Raw genomic sequence first — 19,873 nt, forward strand, 5'->3', positions numbered from 1 at the left:
TGTAGCTGTGAAAAACTTAATGCTCCATTCCCCTGGGAATGTGGGTTTGTGTTTTGCCCTCACAAAGAACTGAGTGGGGCTTTCACCCTGAAATCCCACTCATCTGAGAGAATCTGATAGAGGCAAAGTTTTCACCCAGATGCCCCTTTGCCTCTATGCTACTATTTAGTCTCCTAGCTTTAAATTTTGCTTGTGCAATTATTTGCCCTTGCAAATAATGCATTCCATGTCTACTGTGGGCATTTACACAGGCCCATTTTCACAGATTGAGGTTTTGCACATCTTTGGGTACAGTTTTGAAGTCTGTCTTAAAATTTGACAGTCACATTTTTGCTGTTTAAAATAAAACTAGCACATGCCAGAGAGGAGTGGGAGTTTCAGAGTCTCAGCTTTCATCAAAAGCAAACCAATGTGTTTTGACTTCTCCTTTCTGGTAGCATTAATACACTTAAAATCTCCCTTTTATGCATTTTCCCCTCTGTTTCCACTTTTGAAATCATATGACAGACTTCTGTAATTTATATGAAATTTACCTTTAATAGATTGTTTAAAGGTTTCATCCAATATACTAGCACAAAGTGAGCACAGAGGTAGAAGGCTTACTGCTTTTCATCTACAAAAACAACAAGGAGTCTGGTGGCACCTTAAAGACTAACAGATTTATTTGAGCATAAGCTTTCGTGGGTAAAAACCTCATTTCTTCAGATGCAGAGAGTGAAAGTTACAGATGCAGGCATTATATACTGACACGTGGAGAGCAGGGAGTTACTTTGCAAGTGGAGAACCAGTGTTGACAGGACCAATTCAATCAGAGTGGATGTAGTCCACTCCCAATAATAGATGAGGTGGTGTCAATTGAAGAATTCCACCTGGACTTCAACAATTTCCACCCCACCATCAACCGCAGCCTGGACCAGTCCACACAACAGATCCACTTCCTGGACACTACAGAGCAAATAAGTGATGGTCACATAAACACCACCCTATACCGGAAACCTACTGACCGCTATACGTACCTACATGCCTCCAGCTTCCATCCAAGACACATCACACGATCCATCGTCTACAGCCAAGCCCTAAAATGCAATCGAATTTGCTCCAACCCCTCAGACAGAGACAAACACCTACAAGATCTTTATCAAGCATTCATAACGTAGCTGAATTCGAAGTACCTTAGTCCAAACTTACCGCGGGTCCAGACGCGGCAGGCAGGCTCCCCTGTCGATGCCGCCTACTCCTCGCGCCGAGCTGGAGTACCGGCATCGACGGCGAGCACTTCCGGGATCGATCCCAGAAAATCGATTGCCTGCCGCCAAACCAGGAAGTAAGTGTAGACGTACCCTTTAAGGTGCCACCAGACTCCTTGTTGTTTTAACTAACATAGTAACTACCACTCATGAGTAAGATTGTAGAACTGGGCCCTCACAGGACTAATCCCACACTGGCTACTCATATGAGTAACTACAACTCAATGCAAGTAAGGGTTGGAGATTTGGGATCAGAATTGATAGCATGTACATGTTATGAAACCGTACCCAGCCAAATGCTCTACAAAAATCAATTCTTTAAATTGAAGCAGGGAAGTTTACATAAATTACTAAACCTACTATTTAGCCTGTTAACAGCACTGAACCAATAGCAGTCCCAGACTGATGGGACTTTCAAGCAATTTATTTATCTGACTCTGGCAAAGCAAAGCTTGGAGAAGAGCAGTTGTGCAGGATGGAAGGAGGAGATATATTAAAGTTTCTGTATGGGAGCCCATCAGTTAAGCATAATGGCTTTGCACCACAGAACATTAATTACCAGATAAGTGTTATCATACCCAAGATGGAGGTGGAGAGCTAAACTTGGAAAATAGAATTTTGAGTTGAGTTAGTTGCTATTCTGGCTAATTACATTCAGATTTGTGGCAAACATTTCTGGTAACATTTGAGATTGTTGGTGAAAGGCTTATTTCCACTGTTTTTCTAAACCATTCTGTCAGACTTCATCATGCACAAACATCTGTATGGTTCAATCAAGAAGTGACAATCCAGTAGGACATTTAGATGTAAAAAGGTGCAGGCCAGATTTGGATGCCTTATCCCCTTGCTATTTATTGGAACAGCCACTCAAATGCTTATCCCTATCAAGCTTAACATTAAAGCTGGAAAACATTTCTTCAGTTGGTATGAATGTTTTAAGTTTCGTCACCAAGCTTACAGTGAATAATTGTTTCAATGAGAGACTACAATTCAGTGATTGGGAATTGGAGTAGGAGATCTGGGTTCCAGGACCAGCTCTACTTCTGACTCATAACATGACACTACCTATTGGTATTTGTTATGAGGAACCAAATAAGCATGTTATGATGCTATGCCAGTACACTTGCATGTCTGCCTCATGTAAAGTTGACTCATTGCACATTGACAAAGTTCTGACATCTAAAATAAAGTTGGAAGGTATTAATGGCTTGATTTTTCAGAAGTGCTGAGCACTGCAGCTCCCACAGTAGCTGTGGGTACTCACCCACTCTGCAAATTAGATTATAATTGCTACCATGTGAGATAGGCCTGCAAGAACTGGGGCAGATCCTGGACAACAGGTATTGTGAAAATCGGGAAGGATGGCAACCTGAAACTCACAACTGGCTGGAACAAGATGAGTGATGTGTCAATGGAAGGCAGTTTCAGTTTCTAAATAATGATTTATTAAGTAGTAGAATGCTTGGAGGAAGTTGCAGAAGGACGAATCAAAACCTGTAGTGATGAAGCACAGATATTGATATTTTGGTTCCTTACAGGTAAGTTAGATTGTGTTGGACTCTAAGAACTATTATTATTCTGAAAATGAAAGTTTCAGAACAATGTGTGAGGATTTAGTTATGTTGACTCATTTTTAAGAGTCGAAGTTGTGGATAAAAGCCCCTGCTGCCTGAAAAATGTATTATGTAATCAGCTACAGATTCTACAATAGATCCTGCTAAACTCCTCAAATAGTAATGTTAGAATTATGTGAAATGGGGAGTTGGTTCCTAATTATTGGGGTGTGCATTTAACAGTGTTATGTAAATAACCACCAGTAGCAACCAGGTATTGTGTTTCCACAGTGTTGACAGTGACTGATTTTTAAAAAATGCTTTGTCTTCATCAAAAGTATTGTGTGGTTTAGGACTAACTTGATTTAGTGATGGCTAGCAATGAAGTGAGATTTTTCTGGAATCACCAGTTTTGAAATCCCAGTTTTGCTTTAGTCTTACCTGCCTCTGTACATTTTAAGCATTTAAAACAGACTAGAATTATGGGATTACAAACAGAGGCAAATATTGATTGGTATCACTTACCTGCCGCCATCTGGAACAGCAATTGGTTTAACAGACAACACAGTGGAGGTGAGAGACTGAAATTGGGAAAGGGAGGAAGAAATTAGACAGGAATATTTTAAGATGGACTGCAGTCAGCACTGATTTTTTTTTTTAAGTCATTGAAGAATTTGTATTTTCTTACCTATCCTTCCCCTATCAACTCTATGCCTGATCTTCTCTTTTTAAAAAAGGTGTCAAACTGATCCCCAAATTTGGTGCCTGAGTAAGTGATGTGAGCAGATAAGAGGAGAACTAGCGATAACAATCTTTCATCACCACAGGAAAGCAGTTTGATCAAATGATCAGCAAAATGAAGTGTATATATGCCTGTGCATGCATGAGAGAGGGAGAAAGTTCTTGTCACTCTTTAGTCAGCTATATGTTTAATATACAATTATCACTTCAACTTTTATCTTCTAGATGATTTCTAAGCTTTCATAGTTTTTAAATTTACATGTAAACCCTGGACTAATTTTATAGTCAATGCACAAATATGCAGTACTTTGAGAGGATGGGATAGCTGCTGTGAGCAAATCTATCTCTGTGCAGGTGAACAGGTAGATGTATGGGAGGAGGGGTAAGAGCAGGTCGCACAAACAAGGGGCACTCAGTGACAGGACCAGACTATTAGAAGAGGTGACGGTTATAATTTCACCTGCTGTCACCGTAAATGTAACATTAAACAATTTTTAAAAAGGTATTAACATTTGGGTCTAGATGGAGACTAAAGCAAAAGAAGGTGGAGTGGGCAGTGACATAGAAAGCACACAAATTTTATTTAAAATTCATTATAGTGTAATTGAGAGGATTTGTAGCTTTTGAATATTTTTAGTACAGTATTGAGAGAATGGTCATTTTATCCATGCTATATCTGTATAGTCCACCAAGAATTTAGAAGGACAAACATACATTTCCTGAATGAATTTTGAAACATTCAATTGTGCAATGATGTGCTAATGGACGTTGACACTGAACTCCCTTTCTTATTAATGGGAAGGCCTGTGCCTCCAGGCACATGATAAATAAGAGCATAAATTAGAACCTTTAGAAAGGTTAAGACACCTGTTTAATAGGTGGAAGGGAAAAATTTTCACTTGTTGATTTGGGGAACTTTTGGTATTTGCCTAGAGCTTGTTTTTTCCAAACTTTGACATTTCCAGTCACTAGTGCCTCATGTGAGAGCTCATTTTCAATCTTGGTCTTCACAAGACACTTTGGCCCAAATTTTCAAACATGTCCACTAATATTGGGTGCTTTAGCTTTGGGGTCTCAAGTTGAGACCCCAACTTTCAGAGATATTGAACACTCAACTCCATCTGACTGGTATTAATTACAGTGGCAAGACTAGCAAACAGGTCTGATATCTACATAAAGACTGAGTTCACCGACCAGGATTTTCAAAGGTGACTAGTAATTCTGAGTGCCTTAATTGTTAGGTGCCCAATTTGAGGCAATTTTTTTAAAGGGACCTGATTACGAGAACCAGGTACTTGGCACTTTAAGGTTGGACACCCAAAAACTGAAGTACCCTGTAAAGGTGCGGACTCACCCCTGCATCACCCCCTACTGGTTGCTTTAGGGAATCAGCTCGTCCAGCATCTGGAACACCCTCTGCAGGCCAGCGATCCCTCGGTCTTCTTCTGGCCCCCGTATCTCTCCCAGGACCCGGTGCCCCTATTATTGGGATGCTGCCCCCTGGCAGTACCCCACAGATCTAGGTCTCCCCTCCCTGGGGAAACCCCTACCCACTATCCCCACCTTGCCTCAGTACTAGGCCACTGCCAGTCACCAACTAGCCCCTGCTCCCTGGGGCAAACTGCAGTATAGGCCACTCATCACTGGCAAAGGGGGTTTGGACCTGCTGCCGTGGCCTAGCCCTGGGCTGCCCTCTGCAACCCCCAATACCCCTTGGCCTAATACTAGGCCGCAGCCTGGGGCTTTCCAGGCTGGAGCTCCCCAGCCTTTCCCCAGCCCTGCTCCCCTCAGGAACTCTGTCTTAGCTCCCTACAGCCAGGCCCTTTTTTTTTTTTCTTTTTCTCTCTCTGTGCAGAGAGAGACTTTTTGGCCTCTTGCTCCCAGCCTTTTTATATAGGCCAGCTGTGGCCTGATTGGGGCATGGCCCAGCTGTGGCTACTTCCCCAATCAGCCCAGCTTTTAGAGCTGCAGCCCTCTGCCAGGGCTGTTTTAAGCCCTTCCAGGCAGGAGCTGGGTAATCACCCCGCTACACACTCCAAATCACTAATCATTTCTGCAAATCTTGTCCAATATAATTTGAGGTGAATTTTCAAAACATGATGCATATTCAGTTTTTGTATTACCATTTATGCATACAAGTTATATGCAAAAAAAATCACATGTGCACAAATGGAGGCCTTTTGTAGACAGTGTATCTAAAAATAAATGTCAGAACGAATTGGTACGGATTGTACCACTTTTCTTTTGCTTTGTATCCCTATCTTGAATTCCTGCCTCTTACTTGGCTTTAAACAATAGTTTCGTGTTAAACTCACGACATCTATTAAAAAAAGTAATATGAACCATGAGAGAGTTATAAAAATAAAGTTATGAGCATGAAAGTTTTCCAACAGCTGAAACGGTCATGACCAGCCTTACAGTAGGAAGGAACTGTTATTCATATAGACTTCTTATTGTGCAACAGTTTTAAATGGCTATTTATCTGAAATATTTCTCAAGGTTTATGGCAAGTTATTTAGAGATAACAAATATCAGTAAGGCCTCTAGCACACACCAATCCTGTGCATATGATCTTACACCAGTTTTGGCTGATAAAACTTGGACTGTACATCAGAGACTGTTGAAGTAAAACTCATGCCTATGCTCAGTGAATATGGAGTTGTCTCATGGAGACTGTAGATCTAAGCATGTGATACCACATGGATCAAAATAGAGTATCCTTACACAAGATGAGGGGTGCAGCAATGAATTTAATTTTTTCCTCAGTCAGGTACAGCCCTCAGGCTCCTGGCAACATGCGAATGTAGCCCTCAGTTGAACAGTGTTAGACAGGAATGTTCAAATAGTTAGCTTTTGTTAATTTCCAGGATGTTGGATCGGAGTTATATTTTCCAAAGTTTTCAGGTAGCTTCGCTTAAGAGCACCATCCCTTTTCAATGGGACAATACAAACAGTCCTTGGCTACCTATAGGCCGGTTTTTCACCCAAAAATCTAATCTAGTATAGTAAAGCTCTCTTTCCCCCCCACCCCCCTCTCTCTTTACAGGATTTGATATTCAATGGCTGGAAATCTAGATATCAAGTGGCCGAAATGAATGTGAACCCTATCTTAGAGGAGATTCTGATTAAAAGATCACAACAGAAGAAAAGGACTTCTCCCTTAAATTACAAAGAAAGGCTTTTCGTGCTTACGGAATCAATGTTGACATACTATGAAGGTCGAGCAGAGGTAGGAGATAAAGTTTTATATTCCATTGCCTTTGTTCTTTGAGAAAAATGCTTGCTTTTTTGGATTAGTGGTTTTCTTCCTGTAGTATATTGAAGCTTTTCTGTTCTGGAGGTGTGATGGTTGTGGGTGCTACTGAATGGGTATCACGGATCACTTCCCTGACTGATAGCACAGATTTATGGAGACTTAAATGATCACTCCATTCAAAAACAAATGTAAACAAGGATCTAATCAAGTCTGTCAACTGTTAATCCATAAAATGATTTTAATATCACTTTCTGAGAAGTATTTAAACTAGGATGATATTCTCAGCCTCCAGAGTACTGTGTTAGAAAGGCTTAAACTTCCTGCTGTAGTTTAACTGTACCCCATTTCCTACAGACACTATGCAGTGCTACAACCCCTGTTGAGTCTCAGGCTCTGACATGTCTTCCTTGCAGAGTTAGTATAGGCGCTTATGCAAGTGCTCCCCCAACCTCTCCTCCCCTCATGCACACACACAAACCTCTCATCAGAGTTAGGTGGTGCTTTCAATCTGGGCTAGCAGACACTGCTCAGGATAAGGGTTAGAGCCTGGCTTCTGCCTTTGCTCAGGCTGGTAACCTGTCCACTTTTCACTGAGTAAGCCATTGAGTGATTTAGCTAGTAGATATTCCTCCAGTGCCTTCCCACAATTTCCACTTTCTGCCCAGAAGGACTGACAAGTTCTCAGAGTTCACCGTGAAAGAACTTGAGTTCAGCACAAAGAACCATGGGTTATGCCCCCAGAATCTTAGCAACACACACTGTTGAGCACAGCACTAGTGAGGAAAACAGTAACTTGGGTATGACTTTGCAGTATGACTGCTCACACACAGGCTAACTCTGTAGCAGAGACACACCCAAAGAGACAAGAACCAGTTGCATACACTAAGACAGAGAATACAGTAAGGCTACATCATAGTAGCAACACTGTTTGCTTTATGCATTATTATATACAAAAGACTACATTAATAGAACATTGAGATTGCAAAAGCAAGCATTTTGCAAAAGTTAAGAAAGGCCAGGATTAAAATTGCTTGTGGCCTTGTCTACTGTACAACCCCATGTAGACCATTTCCCCTTAACTGAAGGCTTAACTTCCCTTTGAATTTAGCTCATGTAAATGTAAGGAATGTGGCAAAATGGCCAATGTTGGGTCCTATGCTTTTCTTGGTGGGGGGGCTAGGACACTGCCCCTTACCCCTGCTCTTGGGGCACCCAGGGCCCTGTTAGGGGCCTAGCAGGGCTAGCTTTAGAGCGATTCACCATAAGAGGGCCTCGCACCATCCCTAAGGACCCTTCACTGATGTGCTGCCGAAGGCACCGGCAGCCAATCGAGCTGCCGCCGAAGACAGCGGCAGGACTTCAGCGGCAACTCAATCGCTGCCACAGAAGAAGGACCCTCTACCGCCGTGCCGCCAAAGGCACCGGCGGCCAATTGAGCTGCCACCGAACTCCCACCACTGTCTTCAGTGGCAGATCTTTCGAATCAGGCCCTGTAGTGCCTAAAGCTGGCCCTGGGGCCCAGGAAGATGGTAGGAGGGAAGCAGTCTGGTTTGCCCCTCACTCTGAGCCACAGTACCTCTCAACCCCTGCAGGTTTCTTACCCCTTGGGTAGAGTTATCCTCAGTCCTTGACACTGGGGGAGGGAGTCTTTCTGCCCAACTGGGGCAGGGTTTCCCTTCCTTCAAGTCTCTGGTCTGCCAAGTCTCAGCAACACAGCTCTAGTCCTCTCTTCTTCCAGCCCCCGAAGTAGGGGATTTGATTAGGTTCCTGACAGGGCCTTAATTGACTACAGGTGCTCCAATTAACCTGTAGTAACCTTTCCTAGTCTACAGGGAATCACGCCTTAATTAGCCTAGGGCTTATATATCTCCCCTCTCCCAGTGCTCCCTGGCCCTGCTGTATCACAGGAGAAACAGCATTTGATGGGAAGAACACAAGATGAGCCAAATTTGCTCTCCTTTACATTAGTCTACTCATTTAATCATGATTACTGAAATGAAGCAGAACACAAACTTGTGCTTCGCTACTCTGGTAGCTGAACCATTGTCTGCACCAATTCGGCTATGGTCAGCAATAAGTAATTTTTGTAGTGTAGACAAATCCTCTGACCCTCACCCTCAAGTGAGCTCTAGGATCATTTTTATCAGACAGCCTACACCTAATATGGACAAGAATATCCTCAAAATCAACATCTGGATTCTCTGCTCCACTAAGACCACTTTGTGCAGTTTAAGCAGCAGAAACTAGTCTTAAATGACTGGAGATAGCCAGTGGAGAATTCCTTCTGTGCTGCCACCTGCAGAAAGTTGGTAGAGGTGGCTGTCTTGCCTCCTGTGTTAGCTGCCCCATCTAGGATGTAAGGGGAAGGAGGGGCACAACAGGACGTGGTGGAGCAGAGTGCCACTGTGCCTGATCCTCCTCTGGATAATAGCTTATTAGAAAGTTTACATCAGTTGCAGAATTTAGAGTAGGCCCCTTGCTGCTCTAACTTCCACTGGGGCATGCAGCCAAAGGTCAGAGAGCTGCAAGTGGATCCCTGCAGCTACCCCTCTCCACTAGAGAGCAGAGCTTAGACATAGTGGAGGATCAAGGCCCAGATGTATACTTGTATTACTATATTGACTATGGAGTTCACAGGTGTACTTGTCTTGGGATGTGGATTAATCTCTTCATTTTCTGTGCACATGGCTTTGGTTTCAAAAGCTTCTTGGAACGGTTACCTAACCGTGCATGTCTTGTCTCAATTAACTTCTGGCTCAAAATAAAGGTGAAATTAATTAACACCTTTTCACTGCCACCCTGAGGAATCTGTCTTTTTTTGACTGAAATTCTTTTGGATGCTAATTAGGCTTTCATTGATTTGACTCAGTGTATTATCTGAAGCAATTTTGCATTCTCTCTCTCTGGGTACTAAATTTGGAGAGACAGGATACATATTTTTCAGTAACTTCATTTTAACAATTCTGCTGTATGTTAAATAAAAATGATTGACACATGAAGGCCTCTCTGAAACACTGATGTTAGTGGTCCTTTGTGTCACTGAATAAGTGAAGTGGAAGAGAGTCTATTTTTTAGATTTCTGGCAGAGGTTGTAGATCTTTATATGCAGTAAGTTAGTTGATGGAATATCTATGAACTAGATCAGGTAGACAAAACTGATGATTCAATACTAAAGTAGTTCCAGTGCCTCTGGTTCTTATATCTTTACTGTATTATAGTAGAATAGTTGAAGGGTTTCTGCTCCATCAGTTACGTGGCTGAAGTGCGGTGGTTGAATTTTTGGGCATTGTTAATAAAGGATAGATATGGATATGGCATAGAGCTAAACTAGGGTTACCATATTTTAATTTAAAAAAAGGAGGACACTCCATGGGGCCCCGGCCCCTCCCGAACTCCGCCCCTTCCCTGCCCCCGCCCCTTCCCCAAAGTCCCCGCCCCAACTCTGCCCCCTCCCCTGAACGCTCCACCCCCTGCTTCTCCCCCTCCCCTGCTTCCCACGAATCAAATGTTCGCGGGAAGCCTGAAACAGGGAGGCAGCAGGTAGGCTGGGGCTGGGGCGCGGTGCGGCCCAGTCCGGCCCCCCCTGGCGGCCGGCCGGCCCAGGCCAAGAGGCTCTGGCCCCGGTGTCTCCCGCCCGGCTCGGCTCGGGCCCTGGGGCGCCGGCCCTGGTTCCGGCCGAGCACCGCCGGCCCCGGCCTCGCCGCCGGCCGAGCACTGCCCAGCCCCCGGCCCCGGTCCCCGCACTGCCGGCCCTGGCCACCGCACTGCCGGCCCCGGCTCCCGGCCCCGCACCGCCGGCCCGGCCCCCAGCCAAGCACCGCCAGCTCCTCTCTCCCTATTTTCCCGGACATGCCCGGCTTTTTGGGATTTCCTCCCGGACGGGGATTTGAGGCCCAAAAAGCCGGACATGTCCGGGAAAATCCGGACGTATGGTAACCCTAGCTAAACTGTAGGTTAGGGCTGATGTTTACAGTTAAGATTGATGAGTAAGACTGGGAAATTATCAAGATGATACCATGGTATCTCCTTATTCGATCAGTTGCAGTGGTACCAGTCTCCGTCAACTGTGACATATTTAAGAACTCTGGGCCATCTTCTGCTGCTGGATGCACATGTACAACTGCCCATGTAGCCAATGAAGCTGAGGCCTCAAATCCTAACTCAGTGGGTGTTTGCCTGAGGAATAACTGAGTAAAAAATGAATGAGGAGCCCGGGACTTGACTTTAGTTTAATAACTGGGCCAATCCATTAAAATAGACTCAATTAGTTAATATGCACAAGAGAAATGGTGGGTGGTTCATGACTGTAAGTAAAGAAACACAATTAGATACGGAGTATGTCTGGTAACAAGGTGAATATTATATATATTTATAACAACGAAAGCCAGAATCTGGATTCTGCTGTCCTGTAACAATGTAAAAGTAGTAATGAAAAAGAAATACTGTTGAAACAGAGATGATATGCAGTGCTTAAAGTGTGTGTGTGGAGGGTGGTGGGGGGTGGTCTACAGACCTGCCATAAATAAAATATTGAGATGGTCACTGAGGAGCATATTCGAAGCACTGTCTTACCAAAGCTGCTCCTGCTCCCAGAGAGCCCTCCCCCACTTAACTCACACACTAATCATATAATGAGTGCTTTATCAGTAAAGCAAATCTGCATCACCAGGAAAGAGGGAATGTTTTGCAGATTAACTTCAGCAGCCAGTTTTTTAAAAAGGGAAACTGCATACAGTATACTGCACGAATCTTTGGGGAGGGAAAATTTTGGCCAAGTACATTGGGGCAAAGCCCTAGACTTAGGAATAGTACCCAGGGAATTTTAGTGTTCCTGGTAAACAGATAGGATCTTTAAAGGTTTAATTTCTTCAAAGTATCCTGCTTTTAGAGAAAACAAGGAGAACAAAGAGCTTTATAAAAGATAATAAGGGTAAAAGGAGGACACAAACAAATCTCAACAATGGAGATACATACCAAGGATAAATTTAGCTCAATATGTTGTGCTGAGAAATTTGAGAACTAGTTAGAAAGGAAGGAGGTTCTGTTATGGTTAAAATGACTTCCATTTTTGGCTGTATTGCTCAGATACTGTGAAATTATTGTGTGGGTGTTGGAAAGATCGCATGACTGCCTTACAGGATTGTACTAACAAGAAGACGCACAAGTCAATCAGTGACTGATTAAAATCCCCCAAACCTAACTAAGCTGTTGTGGGTTGAACAATGTGTCAGTGTTGGAAAGAATCCTTACAGTCAATTTTCACATTGCAAAAGTGGCCAATCAGAGTGGAAGATGATTGATCTAATCTGTAAAGATGGAAAACTTTCCACAGATCTGCTCATCACACAGGCGCTGGAGATGGAGGTAGTGGTGGTGAAACAGTCATTGCCCCTTGTCAAGGTTCCTTCCCCACTCTGAACTTTAGAGTACAGATATGGGGACCTGCATGTAAACTTCTAAGCTTAACTACCAGCTTAGATCTGGTTTTGCTGCCACCACTCCCAAGTGCTAACTCCCTTCCTTGGGTAGCCTTGAGAGACTCCTCCACCAATTCCCTGGTGAACACCGATCCAAAACCCCTTGGATCTTAAAACAAGGAAAAATTAATCAGGTTCTTAAAAAGAAGGCTTTTAAGTAAAGAAAGAAAAGGTAAAAATCATCTCTGTAAAATCAGAATGGAAAATAACTTTACAGGGTAATCAGATTCAGAGATCCCAGAGGAACCCCCTCTAGCCTTAAGTTCAAAGCTACAGCAAACAGAGGTAAACACTCTAGCAAAAGGAACATTTACAAGTTGAGAAAACAAAGATAAACCTAACACGCCTTGCCTGGCTGTTACTTACAAGTTTGAAATATGAGAGATTTGTTCAGAAGATTTGGAGAGCATGGATTGATGTCTGGTCCCTCTCAGTCCCAAGAGGGAACAACCCCCAAAACAAAGAGCACAAACAAAAGCCTTCCCCCACCCCAAGATTTGAAAGTATCTTGTCCCCTTATTTGTCCTTTGGGTCAGGTGTCAGCCAGGTTACCTGAGCTTCTTAACCCTTTACAGGTAAAAGGATTTTGGAGTCTCTGGCCAGGAGGGATTTTATAGTATTGTGCACAGGAGGGCTGTTACCCTTCCCTTTATAGTTATGACACCCCTCCCCCGCTTTTAAAAACCGGAGCATGTTCACAGCCAAGGACGCCAGTTAGGTAGTGCGGAGGGGGTGGCCAGCTGCTCCTCCGAAGAGCAGCCCTGAGTTGCAATGAACGGTCTACTGGCTCACCTGAGCATGAGGGCTCTGAGTGGACTCCAGGGTTGCTTCAGAGCCCTATTCTCACAGAAGAGCCGTGAATGACCCACCGTGCTGTCAGGCACTGCTGCTCTGGATGGGAGAAGGCACAAGTAAATCAGTGAACCCTGTGCACCTGCAGCTGGTGAGTGGGAGCGCTTGGAAGAGGGGGTGGAATGAAGACTCCCCTTCATCCCTTGCTCTCTCTGTATGGATGTGTGATTGACAGGTGAGGGAGCTACCCAATGGGGGTGCTGCCATATGATGTATAGGGGCACTGCCTGGTGATTGAGGTAGAGTATAGCGGTGGGGGGCATTGCTAGGTGATTTGGGGGTGAGTACAGGGGTATTGCTTGGTGGGGGGCACTGCCAGGTGATTTGAGGTGAGTATGGGGTGAGGGCACTTCGGGGTGGGGGGCACTTGCAGGTGATTTGAGGCTGTATGGAGGTGGGAGGCACAGCTGAGTGATACAGGAAATAATCACAACAAATGCTCCTGAAACAGACAAATTTTTATATCTTAACCTTCAAAAAATCCAAGAGCTTGCGGGGCCCCTGCTGAAAGTTGCCCTCTCCTATTCAAATGTGAAATGGCAGACCTGTTCATGGCTGGGAGGGAGAGCAACACCGCCCAGCTAGCACCCAGAGCCTGCTCTGTATTGTGCAGTGCGCCAGCCAGGGCCTGAATTGTGCGTTGTGCCACATACTGGGCCCTCACCTGCCAGCTGAGGAAACCATGGTGGTGGCTCCTCTTGGCACTGGAGACCAGCCTGGTCTGGGAAGCAGACCTGTCACCCAATGGTGAGGGGCTCTCCAGCAGGGAAGGGAAGGGAAGGGAAGGGAAGGAGTGTGCATGGGAGGATGGGGGGAACCGGGGCTCTGTGAGAGGTTGGACTGATGGTGGGAAGCTTCCTTGAGGGCTGTGGAAAGGTCAGGTTGGAGGGGGAGGGGGCCTTCTGGCACCCATGGCTGATCATGACTTTGCAGATACAACAATGAAGGAAAAAGTGCTGCCTTTGCCTCCACCATAGGCATTGCATAAAATCTGAAAAGCTGTTTGGCCAGGATTCACAATGGGATTTAAACATTGCAGTGCTGACTTTTGCAACGCTTAACTTCCAGACACCTCAAAAATCACAGGAACAATGTGAGAGGGGAGAGTTAGATGCATAAGAATGCAATCCACAAAAGCCAGCATGCAGGCAGGGAGCCACCAAAGCTAGCTAATGGGAGATGCACAGGAAAGGGGTGTGTCCTAAGCTGTGCCCCTCTTACAGAAATAGGTACCTAATTCAGGGATTTGCCTACCTCTGCTTGTGATCCACAACTCCCCACTCTGAGTCAGGTGGCTTAGGGCCTAAGTTGTTTGTTGTGAGAATAAGGGAGACACCCCTCTCTCCATGCAAAACTAGTAGGTGGTAGGGGTGTCACCGCCTATTTTATAACTTTTTAGCCCAGTTCAGTTTCCAGTTTCAATTTCCCCCCTCTGCCTGGGAGGAGAGAGGATATTAATAGGTGTCTCCTACCACAGGAAAGTGCTTGAACCAGTGAGCTATGAGGAATATAGTCTGGTGTGGGGCTCTCAGTCTCTTCCGTTGAAGCTATTCCATTCTGTATAAATAATTAGTCATTGGAGCATTGGGTCTCCCACCTCCCAGGTGGGTACCTTAACCACCAGGCTATAGTAATTTAGGGTGTGGGGTTGTCAAGAGCAGTAGATGAGAACCATAAAGTGACATGGAGCAGGAGAGCTAATGAGTAAAGGAGGTAGCATTGGAGAGCAGAAGTAGCTTGTGACAACCTGTATGGTTTCATAACTTGTCTTTGTGGAGTTAAATTAAGTTACGGTGAATGTATTTAAGTGCAACATTTGAAAAGTGGCGTAGGTCTTAGATTCGATGTGTGTGTGTGTGTGAAGCTTGGTGTTTGTGGTGACTGTGGTTCTTTAGCTGTATGGAGCCAAAACACATGAGGCAAGCAATATGTTTCAAATAGGGGTCATTTAAAATGTTTCCTTTTCATAAGTTAGTAACTATTTTACCAAAAAATAACACGGGGAATGCAATTGTCGTTTAAAGTGTTCTTCTGTTAAATTTGTAGAATAAATTCAGTCATTAAGATGTGAAACAGAGGCATTTTAATTCTGCTCTAAGTGCAAATCTCAATCAGTCCTAAGAGTGGCACTACTAAAGAAGACTCCATAATGTTTCACTATGCTGGGAGACCATAAGGGTGGAAACCTGAAATAAATTTGGCAGACGTTGAAAGGAAATGCTGGTAGAATAGTTACCCAATACTGAATCAGCAATTCTGTGAACAATAGAAAGAAATGTTTCCATGTACATATAAATAAAAATAGCGTTCGCTGTTTGGGAGTTGTGATGCTACCTGATCAGTTTTCTACAATGATAAGGAGGTGGGCACTGGTGAGCCTCTAAGTACTTGGTGCTCATATACACAGAAGCAACTCCCTTACCCCTACCCTAATAAGAGAGAGGAGGAATAGATCTCCTAGGTGTATCAGCGTGATACAGTAAAATACAGTGAAGAATTCAGTAAAACTTTCTGTAGGGAGAGGACCTTTCTACTTAACTGTTTGCTGTTATTTTATTTAAATAACTGAATAAATATGTTAGTAATAGCAAATCAGGAAATTCTCAGGCCAGTTTTTATTTAAGTACAAAATAATTTGGCTTGTGGTAGCTGGACACGCCCTTCCTTTGAATCAGGGCTCCTGAGTGTAATAGAACAACAGAGTAAAAGCAAATCTTGTTCTTGAGCATCTTATTAATGTGGAGGCTCAGCTGACATTGAATTAAATACTTTTGGATAAAGTCAGCCCTGGCATAAGTGAAGGAACTTTGCTTCAATGGAGCTGGACTTACTGATGTCAAGGCCAAATTGAACATTTTTCAGTTTTAATACCTCATTTCACCAGAATGTATGCTTTTCTGGATGAGCTGAAGTTTCAATCTAGGTCAGGGGTTCTCACAGCAAATTTTTTTGGTGGCCTCAGAGTGCAGCCACCAACTCTTGCTGCTTGCCGCTTTGACAATTTTTCCTAAAATAGTCAATTAACTTTAGGAAAAACAAATAAATATGCACCTGTATATGACCAAATCATTGTAATTTATTTATGTAGAGTTTTTTTTTGAAGACTCAATAATAAAAATAATATACAGTTGTCTATTCTTTACTGGACCTACACAGACTAGAAATACAAATAAGGTGCTTTGCACATTCTTGATTTTTTTTTTTGTTCTTGTTTCTTTTGCTTTTTGGTTGCTTTTTAAAAAAAAGACTTGCTAGCTAGTAAGTCTGCTGCTGCAAAAAGTAATATTTGTATGTTTGTTAATATCACTTTTCACAACAGACTTACTAGCTAGCTGGGAGGCTGTGAAAAGTGCTATTAACAAACACACAAATATCAATTTTCACAGCAGACTTATTCAACCATCGCATGCCAGGGAATAAACTAAGCCCTGGATGGAAAGATGGGTAGGAAGACAGTGGCGGCCAGGTGCAATGGGGGCCCATTGATGCGGGGGGGGTTAGCTGAGGGCTGACACCTGCTGCGGCACGGCTGGGGTCCAGAGCCGGAAGCCCCATGAGCAGAGCCTGTGACCCCTGGGCTGAAGCCTGAGCCTCACCACCTCTGGGAAGGTGGGGAACTCACTGGCTGCCTGCTCCTCCAGAATTTGTGGCTCCAGAGGGGGGCAGGGCCCAACCCCTCTCAGGGAAGGACCACTGGTTTGCTGCCCCCCCCCACCTCCCAGTCACTGCCCAGGAGGATGTGGCCACAAGAAAAGCTCCTAGTGGCTGCATGCGGCCCTGGTGGCTGCATTTGAGAAACACTGGTCTAGTTAGTTACTATATTATGTTTTATAGACTGCAGCTGGATTCACTGACTGCTATATATCCTCTTCAGATGATCTGAAAATACAGTATAGCAGTGGGTGGTGTGGAGAAAGTAAATAAGGAAGTGTTATTTACTCCTCTCCTAACACAAGAACTAGGGGTCAACCAATGAAATTCATAGGCAGCAGGTTTAAAACAAACAAAAGGAAGTATTTTTTCACACAATGCACAGTAATTGCTTCCACAGAAAAAATATTAGAAAAATATTTACTTTACTTTTACTACTTTTATTGCAATTTAGTAGCTGGAAACAAGCAGGAGCCAGCAGCATGTGACTAGCCAGCTCTGATTGAACCACAGGCAAATGTTCTTCAGCTCACAATTTGAGACCAACTGTTTGCTGTATCAGCAACAGCTCTATATAAGAGAGATCAGTATTATTCTACTGAGAGAGCTCCCTATTCAGTGTGAGAATGAGAAAATCAAGCAGCTATGTAATCTGTAAGTCCCTGTCCTGAAGAGTTTACAATCTAAATATAAGATGAGACAACAGGTAAATACAGCAGAGAGACATATGGGTATTATGCTAAGGGTCGGGCAAAGTCTCATGGAGGCTGGTGGGTGTAACAGCCACCCTTTGTTCAGGATAAATGTAAGAAGCAATTAAGCTCTTTTATGGAATAAGATAGCTGAAACAATAGAAGCCACCAGTCAGACTGTCTGGAGTGGTCCCCGACCATGAGTGCCAACCTCAGGGCAGACTGTCAAGAAGCAGGGCAAAAAACCCAAACTGGTTGTGTGTTCTGTACTTAGGAGTACAAGTGTGAACTTCTAAAACACTGTAACAGTCTCACCATGGAGTCACAGACAGTCTCCTGGGGCATTCCAGTCTATCTTGGCACCCAGACAAGCTTGATTCTGTGATAGATGGTCATTTTACACCAAAGATCACACAATATTCAAGTTACTCACAGTTCCAAAGGACCAGTCACTTACCCCAAGTCACCTTGCACCGTAGATCTCACACCAAAGATAACACTTGTAGCCAAGCCTATAATAAACTAACTAAGGATTTAGGTCATGTCCACACTACAAAATTAAGTTGACCTAAATTACGTTGGCATACAGCCGCTGTAGAAATTACATTGCTCTTGCATGTCTAAACTTTGTTCCTTCTGTCAGCAGTGCCCGTCCTCATCAGGAGCACTTGTATTGATTGTACTGTCAGTGTGGGGCACTGTGGGATGACTCCCGAAAGCCAGTAACAGTCAACATAAGCAGCGCAGACGGTGTTGACCTAACTACATCAACCTTGACTCTAGGCTGCTCATGGAGGTGGAGTTATTAAGTTGGCATAGCAGGGCAGTTACGTCGGTGGAAGTGAAATTTTAAGTGTAGACACTTCCATAGTTAGGTTAATGTAAGCTGCCGTGTGTCAACCTAACTCTGTAGTATAGACCAGACCTTATTAACTAAGAAAAAGATATAGTTATTTACAAGGTCAAAACAGGTAAGCATAACATGCACAAATGAGTTATAGTCAGGTTTCAAAAGGTAATAGAAATTTCTATAGTAAGCAAAGTCTGTATATGCTTTAGGGGCTAACTCATGCAAAATAGTTGGGGACTCCTGGCATATGCTTAAAAATCCTCGCCCCTCAGAGTTCAAACAACAAAAGAATAATACATTCTCGTTAACTGGCATTTTTATTCCCTTACCCCAGCATTCAAGCTGTGATGGGAGAAGGGCTTGGGCACTTACCCTCTTCTAGGCTATAAGGCTACAAAGCCTTCGTTCCACAATGACCCATTTGGATTCAATAGTCCTGCCTGATGGGCAAGAGATAACACTTTCTGTAGGAATCCAGCATTTTACAGTTGGTGAAGGGTTTTTCATTTGATTAATTACATAGTTTCAGAACAAACATTTTACAGTTAGAGAGCAAACACTGAAGCACTACTTTATAGCATGGGATATAGAAGTTATAAATGAGATTAATTGCTGCAGCAATTTACAAGCTTTCCATAAAGTCTAAACAAATTCTTATAACACTAATTTCTATTTTAACTATATTAACCCACAGGCAAATCAGACTGGTTTCCAGCTATGCATCTGTCAGTAAAGCCTGAGGCCTTGACATCAGCTGGCACCTGGTCTGCCACTGTCACACTATCTACCCAAAACATAGGATGCATCCAAGGCTGGTCTCTGAGCTGTGTGGACAGAGGGGTTTGACTGGGGGCTAAATACAAAAGCAGGAGGCAAGGTATTATTTGATGGAGCTGTGTGGATGTGAGAGAAAAGTAGCAGAAACACAACAGAAGCAGAGAAAGGAGGCAATAAGAAAGCCCCAGAGACCTCCACAGAAGCACTTATAGCATGATGCAGAGGAAAAGCTAAGAGAGAGAGATTTGGGGCTGAGTGCTGGTGAGAAAGAGGCTTGGAATTGTGAGCAAAGAAATTCTCCTATTGTTTGATTCCTTCTGTGATCAGGGAAACAGGATATTGTGTATATTTGGGTAAATAAACAGGATTGCATCAAAGAAGTACCTGACTCCATTGTCAGTTTCTCCTTTTAACAGGAATAATCTGCAAAACCCCAAATATTGGCTAGCCACTCAGGTCAAAAGGGCATCAAACAGTAGGCCTCAAGGAAGAGAAGCGTTTGAAGGAGGGAAACAAGGCTTGATGTTTGTTTACAGGGAGCTCCTTCCATGAATGAGGGGCAGCATTCGAGAAAGCATGAAGGTGCTCATTTAAACATTTAACAAATGGATGATGAAGGCTGACATTATTGGTAAAGTGAGGGTAGGAATTTATGTCTAAATAGCATGATAAGAAATGATAGGCAGGAGAGGAATTATTTGAAGAGCCTTAAAAGCAAAGACAATTAGTTTGTGTCCCTTCATTGATGCCCCTGTGTTCCCCATTCAGCACTCAGTC

General features: G+C 43.7%; 1 protein-coding gene across 1 annotated transcript in view; it reads left to right on the top strand.

Annotated features, from left to right (window-relative positions):
• The window catches only part of TEC (tec protein tyrosine kinase), a 79,600-nt gene that overhangs the window by 7,396 nt on the left and 52,331 nt on the right, over positions 1–19,873 (top strand). The window contains exon 2 of the mRNA XM_026647944.2: positions 6,588–6,770. Within this exon, the coding sequence (XP_026503729.1) occupies positions 6,633–6,770 (138 nt within the window). The 5' untranslated portion in view covers positions 6,588–6,632. The remainder of the gene's footprint in view (positions 1–6,587; positions 6,771–19,873) is intronic.

The sequence above is a fragment of the Terrapene carolina genome, unplaced genomic scaffold, assembly GCF_002925995.2.
Source record: "Terrapene carolina triunguis isolate 2854851 unplaced genomic scaffold, T_m_triunguis-2.0 Scaffold66, whole genome shotgun sequence".
Classification (NCBI taxonomy): Eukaryota; Metazoa; Chordata; order Testudines; family Emydidae; genus Terrapene; species Terrapene triunguis.